This window comes from Lepus europaeus, chromosome 6 (genome assembly GCF_033115175.1).
Source record: "Lepus europaeus isolate LE1 chromosome 6, mLepTim1.pri, whole genome shotgun sequence".
Taxonomy (NCBI): domain Eukaryota; kingdom Metazoa; phylum Chordata; class Mammalia; order Lagomorpha; family Leporidae; genus Lepus; species Lepus europaeus.
The window spans coordinates 58,033,368-58,045,877 of record NC_084832.1 but is presented as its reverse complement, the minus strand read 5'-3'; the positions used below and the strand labels follow the sequence as shown (position 1 = coordinate 58,045,877).

Below are 12,510 nucleotides of genomic sequence, written 5' to 3'. Positions count from 1 at the left end.
TTTACCCACTATGCCACAGTGCCAGCCCTGTCAATTACCATTTAAAAGATTTAAAACGAGCTTCCACCTAGTATCATTTTCTTTCTGTGTGAAAGATTTAAATTTAACATACTCTGCAGTGCAGGTCTGCCGACGATGAGCATTTTCAGCATCTGTGTATCTGACAAAACTTTAATTTCGTTTCAAAATTTGTAAAAGCTATTTTCGCTGGGCATAGAATTGTAGGTCGACAGGTTGAGTGTTCTCTTCCCACACTGGAGGGACGCTGCCACAGCATCGTCTCTCTAGCGCTGACTGGGAACACAAGGCTGCCCTTGTTCTTAGCTTTGCTGTTCTGTACCCAGTCTAGTTCTTTTCCTCTGGCTGCTTCTAAGAGTTTCTCTTTATCAGTGGTTTTAGGCTATTTGGTTGTGGTAGGCCTGGTAGATTTCTTCATGATTCTCTTGCTTGGGGTTCAGTTGGCTTCTTGTCTATGTTGTTATTGTGTTATTAAAGTGGGTTTGGGAAAATTGCCATTATTTCTTAGATATTTTCCCCCTCTTCTGTTCTTTAAGGACTTCAGTGCAGGTGTATTTGGTTGCTTGAAATTATTGCACAGCTTCTTGTTGCTTTGTTACGTTGTTTCACTTTTTTTGTCTATTTTATTTTGGATAGTTGTTATAGCTAGAATATTGCTAACACTTCTCTCCTGGCCTGTCTCATCTATTGCTAATCCTGTGTATTTCTCTCCCCAAACATTGTGTATTTCATCTTGATAAACTTAATTTGGGTTTTCTTTATAGTTTTCACACTGTCCTTAATATGCTAATGTTTTTCTCTGCCTTTTTGAACATATAAAATATAGTTATAATAACTGTTTTAACGGCTTTGTCTACAGAGCCTATCATCTTTGTCATATCTGGGTCACTCTGATTTTTCTCATTATGAGTCATATTTCCTTCTTGTTTATGTGCCTGGTACTTCTTATTGAGTGCCAGACGTTGTTAATTATTGGATGCTGGAGACTTTATTTTATTAAGTTGCTTGAACTTGTTTTATTTTGAGACAAAATTAACTAACTTAGAAATACGTTGGCCCTTTTTAGGATCTCCTTTTAAACCATTTTGTAGAGAACCAAATGCCCTTTAGTGTAGGAACAATATCCCCCACTCCCCCTCACTCCCCCCCACTCTCCACCCTCACCCCTGTCTTCAGGCAATATCCACCCAGAGATGGAAGTGTTTTCTTCTTCGCTCGCAGGGACATAGTACCAAGGATCCCCACCCTGACTCCTGGAAGCTGTCCCCTGCTGCCTGTGGGCGGGCTCCTTTCCTCCTGGTGCCAGCGCTAGCGCCAGGAGCGCTCAGCTGGAGCCTTTACTCTCTCTGCATCTCTCTTTTACTTTAAACTTTTTAACATCAAAGCTCACAGGTGCATACCTAAAGATCAAATAAAGTGAATAGAAACAAGAATTTGCAGCTCCCTTTTTTCATTCCTTCAAGCTTGTTCCCCTGAGGCAGCCACTTTTTTATTTTTGTTACTTTTCTCATAATTACCTCTCTCTTCATATATTTATCCTTATACTATTTCTTAATTTGTCAACTCTAAATGTCATAGTGAAGGTGCACAGTAGATTACAATATGAGTATTCTTTCTACAACCTTCCCTATGAAGTTAACTTTTAAAAATTATGGGGCTGGCGCTGTGGCGTAGAAGGTTAAGCCTCTGCCTGCGGTGCAGCATCCCATGTGGACACTGGTTCGAGACCTGGCTGCTCCACTTTCCATCTAGTTCCTTGCTAATGGCCTGGGAAGGCAGTAAAACATGACCCAAGTGTTTGGGCCTCTGCACCCACATGGGAGACCTGGAAGAAGCTCCTGGCTCCTGGCCTTGGATGGCCCAGCTCAGGCCGTTGTGGCCATTCGGGGAGTGAACCAGAGGATGAACTCTCTCTCTCCCTCTCTTTTGTGTCTGTAACTCTGCCTCTCAAATAGATAGATACATCTTTAAAAAAAAAACAAAGTTAACAGAAAACTTAAAAAAAGGTAAATTTTATGAGCATTCCATTTGTTTTCTTGCAAAACTGCCTTTGCATGTTATCTAATTGTTCCATTATGTACTGAACAGTAGCTCCCCTGCCCACAGGCAGTGCTCAGAGGTGTTAGGTAATCAGTGTGTGTGTGTGTGCCTGGAATCTTCTGCCCCCCCCCCCCCCAAGCATTGCAGACCAGGGACAGGCCACCTGCTGGTTAGGCTTGCTTGGTGGCTGTCACCCTCCAGGTGACCCCAGGCAGCCTGCTGGTTCCCTTCCTTATCTCCTGTATCTGAGTCTCTGCTTCCTATGTTCCAGGCCTTCTTTTCTCTCTTGATTTGCTCTTCCACTTCGGTGTCTGAATTCTCTAAAAATGTGTTGTTGTTGTTGTTTAAGATTTATTTTATTTACTTGAAAGGAAGAGGGGGAGAGAGGGAGAGACACAGACAAGGGGTGAAAATGTTTTTATTTTACCTTAACATTCAAATGATGATTTGGCCCAGTGAGGAATTCTAGATAAAAAAAAAAAAAAAAAAAAAAAAAAAACCTTTATCACGCAGAATGTAAAAGGTATTTTGTGCATTGTTTACCAGCAGCCAGCAAAAACCAGTGTGATGCTGGTTCCTGTGTTTTGGAAGCTTCTAAGATTGTGTCCTTATCCCCCTATATGAAGTTTCAGGACAACGTGCTGTGCTGTAAGACTTTTAACACGGCTTTGCAGTGGGCATTCAGTCATCTCATTTAATCTGGATACTTTTACACTCTTCAGTTCTAACACATTCTTCAGTCTGTCTTTGATAACTCCTTTCCCTCTGTTCTGTGTTTTTGAGATTCTCCCTATTTTGAATTAGGACCTCCTAGATTCATCCTTTAAGTCTTTTACATTGCAGTTTCCAATCTTTTTTTTCCCTTTTGTTCGACTTTTTGAAAGTCTTTTTCAACTTTATCTCCCAACATGTCTATGGAAATCAATTGACATTTAAAATATGACTGAATTTAGCAGCTTTGTCTTTAGATTTATTTCTTGCTTCTTATTCTGACATCATGTGGGGCCCAACACTAAGACATTATTTGATTTTCATCTGTTATGTTTCCTTTTTAATTTACAGATAAAATTGTATGGTTTTATTGTGTACGACGTGCTGCTTTTAAGTATCTGTACATCATAGGATGATTAAACCTGGCTAACAACAGATGCATTACTTCACGTAGTTCCTTCTGTGGTGAGAACATTTAACATTCAACCTTTGCATTTTTCAAGAATACAGTTTATCACCATCAACTGTTGTCACCATACTATATGATAGATCTCTTCAACCTGTTCTTGCTATCTAACTGTAACCACATGAAAGAGCTTCCCAAAGCTCATGGAAAATGCACATTATCTTTAATTCCATTTTTCCTTAAATGTTTTAAAGCATTCTCATATGTCCTTTGACCAACATCCTCCCTAGCCATTCCAGCCACTGGCAACCATCATATATTCTTAACTTTTATGGGATCAACTTTCTTAGATTCCACCTGCAAGTAAGGTCATGTAATACAAATATTTGTCTTTCTGTGCCTGGCCTACTTCACCTAAAATTCATCTGTATTATTGCAAATGACACAATTTTGTCCTTTTTTGTGGCTGAATAGTATTTCACTGTGTGTGTGTACCACATTTGGTTTAACTGGGAATGCTGCAGTTCTGTTTGCTAAACCCGGTACCCCTGCTCCCAGCAAACTAACAAAGTAGAGATGACCTAGGAGTCCCCAGAGAGCAGGGATCTAGTCAGGGCAGGGGGATGTGCCTGTAGTGGTGACCTGGGAGTCCCCAGAGAGCAGGGATCTAGACAGGGCAGGGGGGTGTGCCTTAGCTACCTTTCTGGCCATCATTTTAGATTTGCCAGGAATCTGGACAGGGGAAGAAATGGGTTGTCCTGTCTGGGTGGGGGTCTCCCACCTACAGCCGTACTGGCCAAGTCAGATAAAATTTGGAATAAGCCTGCGTCACTCACGTAGAAGTACAAGGTCCCTGCCTCTGCTGGCTTCCTCTTGTATCAGTATGTGGGGTGAGTGGATTGAAATCCATCCCAGAAGGCTTTTAGGTAGACAACAGCAAAATACCCCAACCTCACCGGGCTGGGGTGTTTCCTGTGCTCCACATTCCCCGCCCCAGGAGTGACATCTCTGTCTCTGCTCGCATGCCCACAGCAATGGCCGCTGCCTTCCTAGGTCTCGCCTGGAGGCACTGGAGTGTTTTCCTGTGCTGGCTGCAGGTCTTTGGTGATCTCTGAGCAGGCACAGGCCTCAGAACCTTTCAATGTAGCTGCAGCTGGTTGTGCCTCAGACATTTCTAATCCAAGCGTTTTCTTCCATTTTCTTTGCCTTCTTTTTTAAATTATGACTTTTGGCTTTGTATAAAATCTCATTTTAAAGGAATCTAGCACATTTCTGTGAAAAGACTCGATTTCTAATCCTTTTGTGTTTTTGGTTGTATATCCTTTGGCCCAGCGAATTCTCCAGAAGCATACACACACCACACACACTGAAAGATGTGTGTATAAGGATATTTCTTGCAGTTTTATTTAAAATAGCATATTGGCAATAGCCATTATATCCTTGAGTAGGGAAATGGGTTGTGTGAACTGGGGTTGCTTATATTTGCTTCTGTTGCTCACTGCAGTGGATAATCAGTTGAAATGGATGAAATAAAAATATAATCAGGTTATTTCTGTTTATGTTTGAGAACAGCATGAATAAATAAAATTCCGTTAATTCAGTAATCTTGTAAAACCCCAGCTGGGAATCACAGATTTGTTTCCTTGTATGACCTTGGTGGTTTGTTGTTTGCTTAGCTCTTGTTACAGCTTAAGGTGGCTCTTCTCTAATACTGTTTTTTGTGAAGCTGACATTCAGTTAAAATAGGTAAATGGACTTTATCGCACAGTTTTAGTCATAACTTTAAAAATATAGAAACTATCATGTAGTAACCAATATTGTTTAGCATTGGTAGATATGGGGACCACAGGCCTGATTCCCAAATTATTATAATTTTTTAGGCTTCAACTTACTCTGTTCCATTTTACTGAAAATGGGTGCTGCCTTCAGAAAAATGCATATAATATAGGACAATACACATAACTTTTATGAATCATAGATATACTACCAAATACTATTGTTTACTTAAAAGCAAAGCCTTAAAGTTTGGAGCATAATATGAACCTTATAATGAAAAGAATTCTTATAGATGTATCTAGTTTGTCACACTTTGCTTTTTAACAAAGAGAATTTTTCTCTGCATCATCTAGTATGTCACTAGATTTGGCTCCTAATCACTCCAGACCGTTTGCAAACAGTTTTGCCCTGCAGGTTTTGGGTCAACTTAAAGACTATCTAAAAGGGCCTAGGGGAATTTTAGGAAAGGATGCTTCTTGAGAGAGAGAGAAAGAAAGTACTCGTTTGGAAGCGAGGGTTGTGTGTATCACATGTGTGCTGGTGTGTGTGCAGAATATGTATATTCTGTGCTCAAATTCTGTGTTGGAATTTGTGATGACAAAAAATAAAAACTTGCCTATGGCTTTGGAGAGGCCTCCCCACACACTTTGCGGATTTTTTTGTTTTCACAGTAGTTTGCCATTAGAGGGCAGTATTGTCGAGGTTAAATTTTTCGCTCATGTATTGCATTGCAAACTGTGTATATTTCAACAGCAGTCAAGTAAAGTTCAGGTCTTAGATTTATAGTATAGTAAATTGTGACCTTAACTGGCGCATCCAAGTTAATCGAGGAAATTTTGTAAGAGTTTAAGCTATTTGACACCCAAATCTCTTGATTTTTGTCTTGAAGAAGGCAGTTCTGTTGGTCTGCCTGCCCCTAGGGTGAAACAGAAATGAGCCTGCGGCATCTCTGGGCTATTTAACTATTTTCAACCTCCATCAGGTGCCGCGGGACTGGTTGTGGACACTGGGAACAGGCAGAGACTGACTTCAAGGGGTTGTGTGCTTTCAATAGGCTCCTTACACTGTTCCAATCCTATGAAGGCTGGTAGGATCCAGTCTTAGAGGAATGGCCCTGTAATTGCGACAGACTCGCCTAACAACTTACTGAAAACAGGTCTACGTAGTACTCAACCTGCGGATCGACTTGTCTAGCTATAAAACGGAAGCAGGCCTATTTAATTACTGGTGAGGAAGTACTGTCAGGGATTTGCAATCTTATGGTTCTGGGGCATTTAGGGAAGATCCACTGGATTGCGTCCGCTGGAGGCCTTTCTGGCTATTTTTATATGTCTAGCAAAGAGGATACAGCTTTGATAAAGGTAATAGCTCTCAAAAAACTAGTAGGACTTCCCCCTAAAATTCACTGGTATTCATATTACCAATGTATGTACCTGCAGTACAATTATGATCCTGATAAAGAAAGCCGCCTATAAAATCCCCCCATCCCTGTGGCCTGTAAGAACCAGATAACTGAAATCGAGACACTCCAGCTCCTGCAAGTCTTTAGCAGGAGGACTGAGCATGCCCAGTAGCTCAGACGGGTCTGGTTGCAAATAGGAAGCTTTCGCCATTCAGCCGCCGCGGGGACGGGCAGCTCCCGGGACGGGGGTCTGACTCCCTGAAACGTAAGCACGTGCGGGGGTCGGGGGGCCCCGGAGTGCCCTGCCCGAGCCGCGGGCAGGCGTCCCGAGGCCGTGGGAGCGCCGGCGGCCCCGCACCCGGGTCCCGCCGAGCGCGGCCTGGGCCAGCCCGCCCAAAGAGCGGGATCTGGAGACTGGGGGCGGGGGCGGGGGAGAAAGGCCGGGAAGCGGGCGGAGGGCGGGGAAGGCGAGGGGCGGGCCCGGCGGCGCGCTGGCCAATCGGCGCCGCTCCTCCCTGCATATATTTTGCACGGAGACCGGGAGAGCGGGTGTAGATCCGAGTGGATCCTGGCCGCCTGTCTGGGAGGCTTCTCCGCACAGCTCTGGATCCGCATCTCCCCTGGCATCGCCAAGCCCTAGAAGCCGGGTGTCTTTAAATTAAGGCTGCTGTCTTCCGCTTCTCCCTGGGCTGCAGAAAGCGCGAAGATTTTTTAATCTAGCTCGAACAAAGCTGCTGGTGTTCCCTTCTTTTTATTTTTATTTTTTAATTTTTTTTTTCCGTGAGGGTGTTTTTGGCTGCAATTGCATGAAATCCCAATGGTGTAGACCAGTGGCGATGGATCTAGGAGTTTACCAACTGAGACATTTTTCAATTTCTTTCTTGTCGTCCTTGCTGGGGACCGAGAACGCCTCTGTGAGACTTGACAATAGGTAAATGCCGGCTGGGGTCGGTTCTTTGCATTTACTCTTGAGATGCTTGTAAAAATGCAGGTGGAAGATAGCCAGGCTAATTCCTTTGTCCGTGGCTGAGAGAGGACGGTGCCGTGGCTGTTGCTTTCTGAAAGGTGCCGAATAGCCATGCTTCCGCAGGTCCAGCCAGAGCGCAGGCTTTTCCCCACATTATGTAATTTGGCCCTTTTGTGGCTCTCTGAAATAGGGAAATGCCTGGATGTTTGTTCGAGAGCGGCTGGTGTTTTCTGGACAGCGATGATAGCACTACACAGGACTGGCGAATATTCAGAATAACGCTAGCGAGATGGCATAGCTAGGCGACCCTTATTTTTTAAGCCTAGGATATTTCAAATTCCATTTATCGATGATCCATTTGCTTTCTTATCTTTTTCAGCTCCTCTGGTGCAAGTGTGGTAGCTATTGACAACAAAATCGAGCAAGCGATGGTATGTACTGCTTTAAAAACAAAATCATTTGTCCTCAGCGTGGGCACAGCACGCGCACACACACACACACACAAAGCAGGCTGCCCTGGGGTGGAACCCGCGGGTCCCCGAAGTTCCGATGCGGTGGGCGCCGCCTCCAGCCCTGGGAGCAGGGCCGGGGCTGCCTCCGCACACCGGGGCGCAGGGGGAGAGGGCCCGGGGGCGGTGGAGGCGCTCGGCCCTGGCCGATCCCTCCAGCCAGAGGTGCTGCCCGACTGCTAGGGGAGCGCCTCCGGCGGGTCCCGGCCACGTCTGCGGGGACGTGGCCGGCCTAGGGAGCCGGAGCGGGGGACGGGGTCCGGGGGACCCCCAGGCGCTACGCACACGCATCCCGGGCCGTGCGGGCTGCCGCCCCCAGCACAAGAACCCGAGAAAAGTTTTGTGTTCTCAGCCTGCGCCTGGATTTCTCCTATTTTTTTTTTTTTTTATTTCCGCCTCGGCCGTCCCTTTGTTATTGGAGCAGCGCCTGTGGCTCTTCTCACGGGATTCTCTGCCCACTGTTGCTAGGCAAACTCCGAACCTTTAATTCGGGGCTATAAATAACTCGGGCTCCCATTGGCCGCGCCGGCCGCCCAGGTTTCTGTGATGTCAGCTTAATCACGAAAGAGGGCGGGGGCTGGGGGGGCGGCTGGGGTGGAGGGAAGAAAATGCGGCACCATGCTCTGTAGGAACTGGCTGCAGCCGGTGCTGAGGGAGGCGGCGCCGCCGCGGGCCGAGGGAGGGGCGTGGGGGCGGGGGCGCCGTGGGCTGCATGGCCGGCCCGGGCCCCGGGGCGGGAGAGCCCCAGTGCCTTCTGCCGTCTCCGCCCTGTGCACTCCTGGCTGACGTCTGTCGACGGAGGCAGAGACTCTTAGAGCGTGTGATCGCGCACGCAGGGCGAACTTAACTGCTGTATAGTTGTGGAAGGGCTTTTCAGTGCACGGGCAAGGCCGGATATGCGAGTGGTTAGGGGGAGCCAGGCAAACTAGGATGTTTAAAAAAAAATATCCCAGTGCAAGGAATCGCCAGGTTGAACAGCTTCTTCTTGCTGTCCTTGCAGGATCTGGTGAAAAGCCATTTGATGTATGCGGTTCGAGAGGAAGTGGAGGTCCTCAAAGAACAAATCAAAGAACTAATCGAGAAGAATTCCCAGCTGGAGCAGGAGAACAACCTGCTGAAGACACTGGCCAGTCCTGAGCAGCTCGCCCAGTTTCAGGCCCAGCTGCAGACTGGGTCGCCGCCCGCCACCACGCAGCCACAGGGGACCACGCAGCCCCCTGCCCAGCCAGCGTCCCAGGGCTCAGGACCAACCGCATAGCCTCCTATGCCCCCCGCAGAACTGGCTGCTGCTGTCTGAACTGAACAGACCGGAAGATGATGTCCTAGGGAGAATCCGCCTCCACAGTCACCCATTTCATTGCTCGCTGCAAAAAGAGACGTGAGACTGACATATGCCATTCTCTCTTTTTCCCAGTATTAAACACTCCTATGCTTTCGGCTTGAAGAAATGTCCTAGTTGGGTGAATGAAAGGTTGACCAGAGAATTAGCATGGATGTACTGGGACCCGGTGCAGCTTGGCAGATACCTGAGAAGTGGCCTGATGCAAGCTGCGGAGCCGGAGCCGGGCGCCTTTCCATCCCTGCCCCGCTCCCCATCCCCCGCTCCCAGAGCCTCTCTCCTGCCTGCACGTAGCGTTCCACATGGGGTCACGAGGGGCTGGAGCTCCCCACTGGACTTTCCTCTCCTCTCCCCAGGAGGGACCCGAAAGGGAGGTCCAGGTGACTAGGACGAGGGGGAACGTAGTTCATTGTACAAATCGACGACTGTCACCTGAATCCACACAATAGTACTGTGCCTCTTAAAACAGTGGATGACACAAAACTATGAGAGTGACAAGACAGTGACAGGTAGCTGGGACCCAGGCTATCTCTCCAGGAAGGTTGTTTTGCTTATTGTATATTTGTGTATGTAGTGTAACTATTTTGTACCATAGAGGACTGTAACTACTATTTAGGTTGTACAGATTGAAAATGTAGACGTTTCATTGGCTGGCTGAAGAGGTGTGAGTTGTCTTTTATATAGAAATCAACATAAAGGCTACATGACAAAAATCACACCTACAAATTGTCAGAATTTGGCACACAGTTAGTCACTTTGTGTAACCTGAAATCCAGCTGCTGAAAGTCCCGAAGCGAATCCCTATTTCGCTGAAGTCTTGGGGTTGAGCTGGTGACTGATCAGTTCTAGCTAGTGAGAAGGGTTTCCCAGTAGGGGTTCTGCATATTACCTGTCTAGTAGTTCTATGCGTTTATTTCTGTGCATGTTCTCTACACAGTTGTAAGGTGTCACTGTATTTAACTGTTGCACTTGTCAACTTTCAATAAAGCATATAAAATGTTGATAAACAAGTGTTTCCATATTACAGTGTTCTACAGCCCTAACCAGGCACACTTTAAAACCTTTTGGCTTGTGGAAGTCCTGAAGGGGAGTGGTAGGGTTGGACCAAGTAGGGTCACCGATGGTGCGATTGTGGAAATCAACTTTGCCTGGTTCAGCCAGCGAGGGAAGACACAGTGGAGGAGACATTTGCGGTTCTTCTAACTACTGTATACTTTGGTCAAGTAGCTTAACCCCTTTGGGATGACATAGGGTAGTAGCAGAGAGAATCCTAAATTCGCCCCATGACTTCTTAGGAGTACATGGAGATGTTAGTTCCAGTGTTTACCAAACAGAGGGAAAGGGGTCCTTTCTGTGTGTAATCCCAATAAACGACTCCGGGATCAAAAGGTGGAAGTCAGAGATGCCGGTTTGTGTTTTCACAGCTCTGCCACCCTGGGGTGGGATGTCTTTCCTGCTGTGGAAAGAGCTTCCAGCCCCTGCCATGGTGGTTTTGTCTGAGCAGAACTCACGATGATTCCAGTTATTGCCCATGCTGGATCTGAGGTGGGACCAGAGTAGCGAGGGAGTCCCTCTCTGCTGATTCCGCAAGACTGTAAAATTGATCCAGGTGGAATCCAAAGCAGACGGGCCCCTGAGCGGTCCCGCTCAGCTGCAGGAGCAGGATCGCCCAGCCAGCTAATGGGGGGTGGGCTTAGCTCAGGACCTCAGCAGCAGCCCTCAGGCAGGTGGCCATTAAGGGGTGCCAGAGCACGCTCCAAGGTTTACTTAGGTCCTGTTCCTGCGAGGCCTTCACTTTCAAATCTTTCTCTAGGGTAGGGCTGGTGGGCGTTGATGGGACACTGGTTCATCAGATTGTGTGGTAAAGCAGCGACACGGACCTCCTGTTCAAACAGCAGATCACTCACTGCTGTAGGCTGGTGACAGGTGCCGTGTTGGCTACTTGGGCCAGGACCTAAAAAAAAACTTCGTCATAGTAGTTGGAAGGTTATATGAATTGGACTTAAATGAGGGGGTTCTTACTCGTATGTGGCAGTTAGATTTCCTCTAGAAACAAAACCACAGTGAGTAGCAATGCCTAGCCATTTCATCTTTCACGTTGTTGATGAAGATCCTTTGTACTGTAGGTGCCAACTGTGGGAAATTTGAAACATCTCATGTCAATGTATTAAGATAAAGGAGAACTGTATTTTCTAATATTTAATGGAACTCGAGGTCCTTTTATTAAAAGTGTGACACCTCCGTGAGACGTTGAAAGCAGACTATTGTATACATACAATAAGAATGAATCACTAAAGTCAAAAGATGGTTTTTTCATACATGTTCCTCATTTTAGTAATTATTAAACATACTCTAAATGATTGGAAGGCGATTTAAAAAGGTATTTTGCTACGTGTATACAGATGTGATCAGGCTGTGTTGGCCCGTGGGTTATTACATAATTGATTGTATCACACTTATGTTCTCTGGAGCAGGAAAGAATTTTTAAGGGGAAGGGAATGTTGTACCAGCACTCGGTGTTCATGACATCAGTTGTAGGAGAGACCGCTGCTCACTGAAGGAGAAACAGAAGGAATTTTACAGGACTTTAATGAATTCTGCTTCCGCTTCAGATTGACAGTGTTCCGAATTCTGTAATTCTGGGCTTTTTTGCATACTGTAAAATCAAAAATTTTTTTCATTATGTGATTAATATGCTGGAGTCCGTTTCAATTTTACATACAAAAAAATGTAAAAATTAATTATAACCGAAATTAGAAGCGAACATGAATTTCAACACAGACACCACTTGGCCCTTTGTGTAATACATATGGGGCCTGAAACATGACTGCTTTCAGAGGTCAACTTCAAATCCACATGGACAGCAGTAATGGCATTTAAGGTCAGACATGGAGGCCGAGAGTGGAGGGAGCCGTTCACCACGCCAACTTGGAAGCAGATGATACCATAAGGCGTGTGTGCCGTGGGAGCAGGGCCCCAGCGGAGAGCCAGCCTTGGGCTTGGGGAGCTGGCTCTGCAGGAACCCACGCACGTCCGCGCGAGGAATGAGACCTCCCACATCTGCCTTCTCCCCTGTGAGTAGGATTGCATCACGTTGTGGAGATTCTGTCCCGCCACGGGTACCCAGCTCCTCCACTTTTCACTACAGCTTTCATTCCTCCACCTGGGGAAGAGCTGATGTTTCTCTATATGCATTTAAAAGGCAGAGTTACAGAGAGATAGGGAGAGGGAGAGGTCTTCCATCCGTTGGTTTACTTCCCAGATGGCTGCAGTGGCCGAGGCTGGACCAGGCTGAAGCCAGGAGCCAGGAGCTTCATCCCTGTCTCTCATATGGGTGGCAGG

General features: G+C 46.5%; 1 protein-coding gene across 4 annotated transcripts in view; it reads left to right on the top strand.

Annotated features, from left to right (window-relative positions):
* Positions 1-11,390, top strand: part of TSC22D1 (TSC22 domain family member 1) — a 124,234-nt gene extending 112,844 nt beyond the window's left edge. The window contains exons 1-3 of one of the 4 annotated variants that reach the window (XM_062194154.1): positions 6,548-6,618; positions 7,700-7,751; positions 8,830-10,197. In XM_062194154.1, the coding sequence (XP_062050138.1) occupies positions 7,749-7,751; positions 8,830-9,087 (261 nt within the window). In that variant the 5' untranslated portion in view covers positions 6,548-6,618; positions 7,700-7,748 and the 3' untranslated portion in view covers positions 9,088-10,197. Of the gene's footprint in view, positions 1-6,547; positions 6,619-6,896; positions 7,285-7,699; positions 7,752-8,829 lie in introns of those variants that run through there. The other 3 variants (XM_062194153.1, XM_062194145.1, XM_062194150.1) reach the window with 3 other exon arrangements.
* The last annotated feature ends 1,120 nt before the right edge of the window (positions 11,391-12,510 follow it).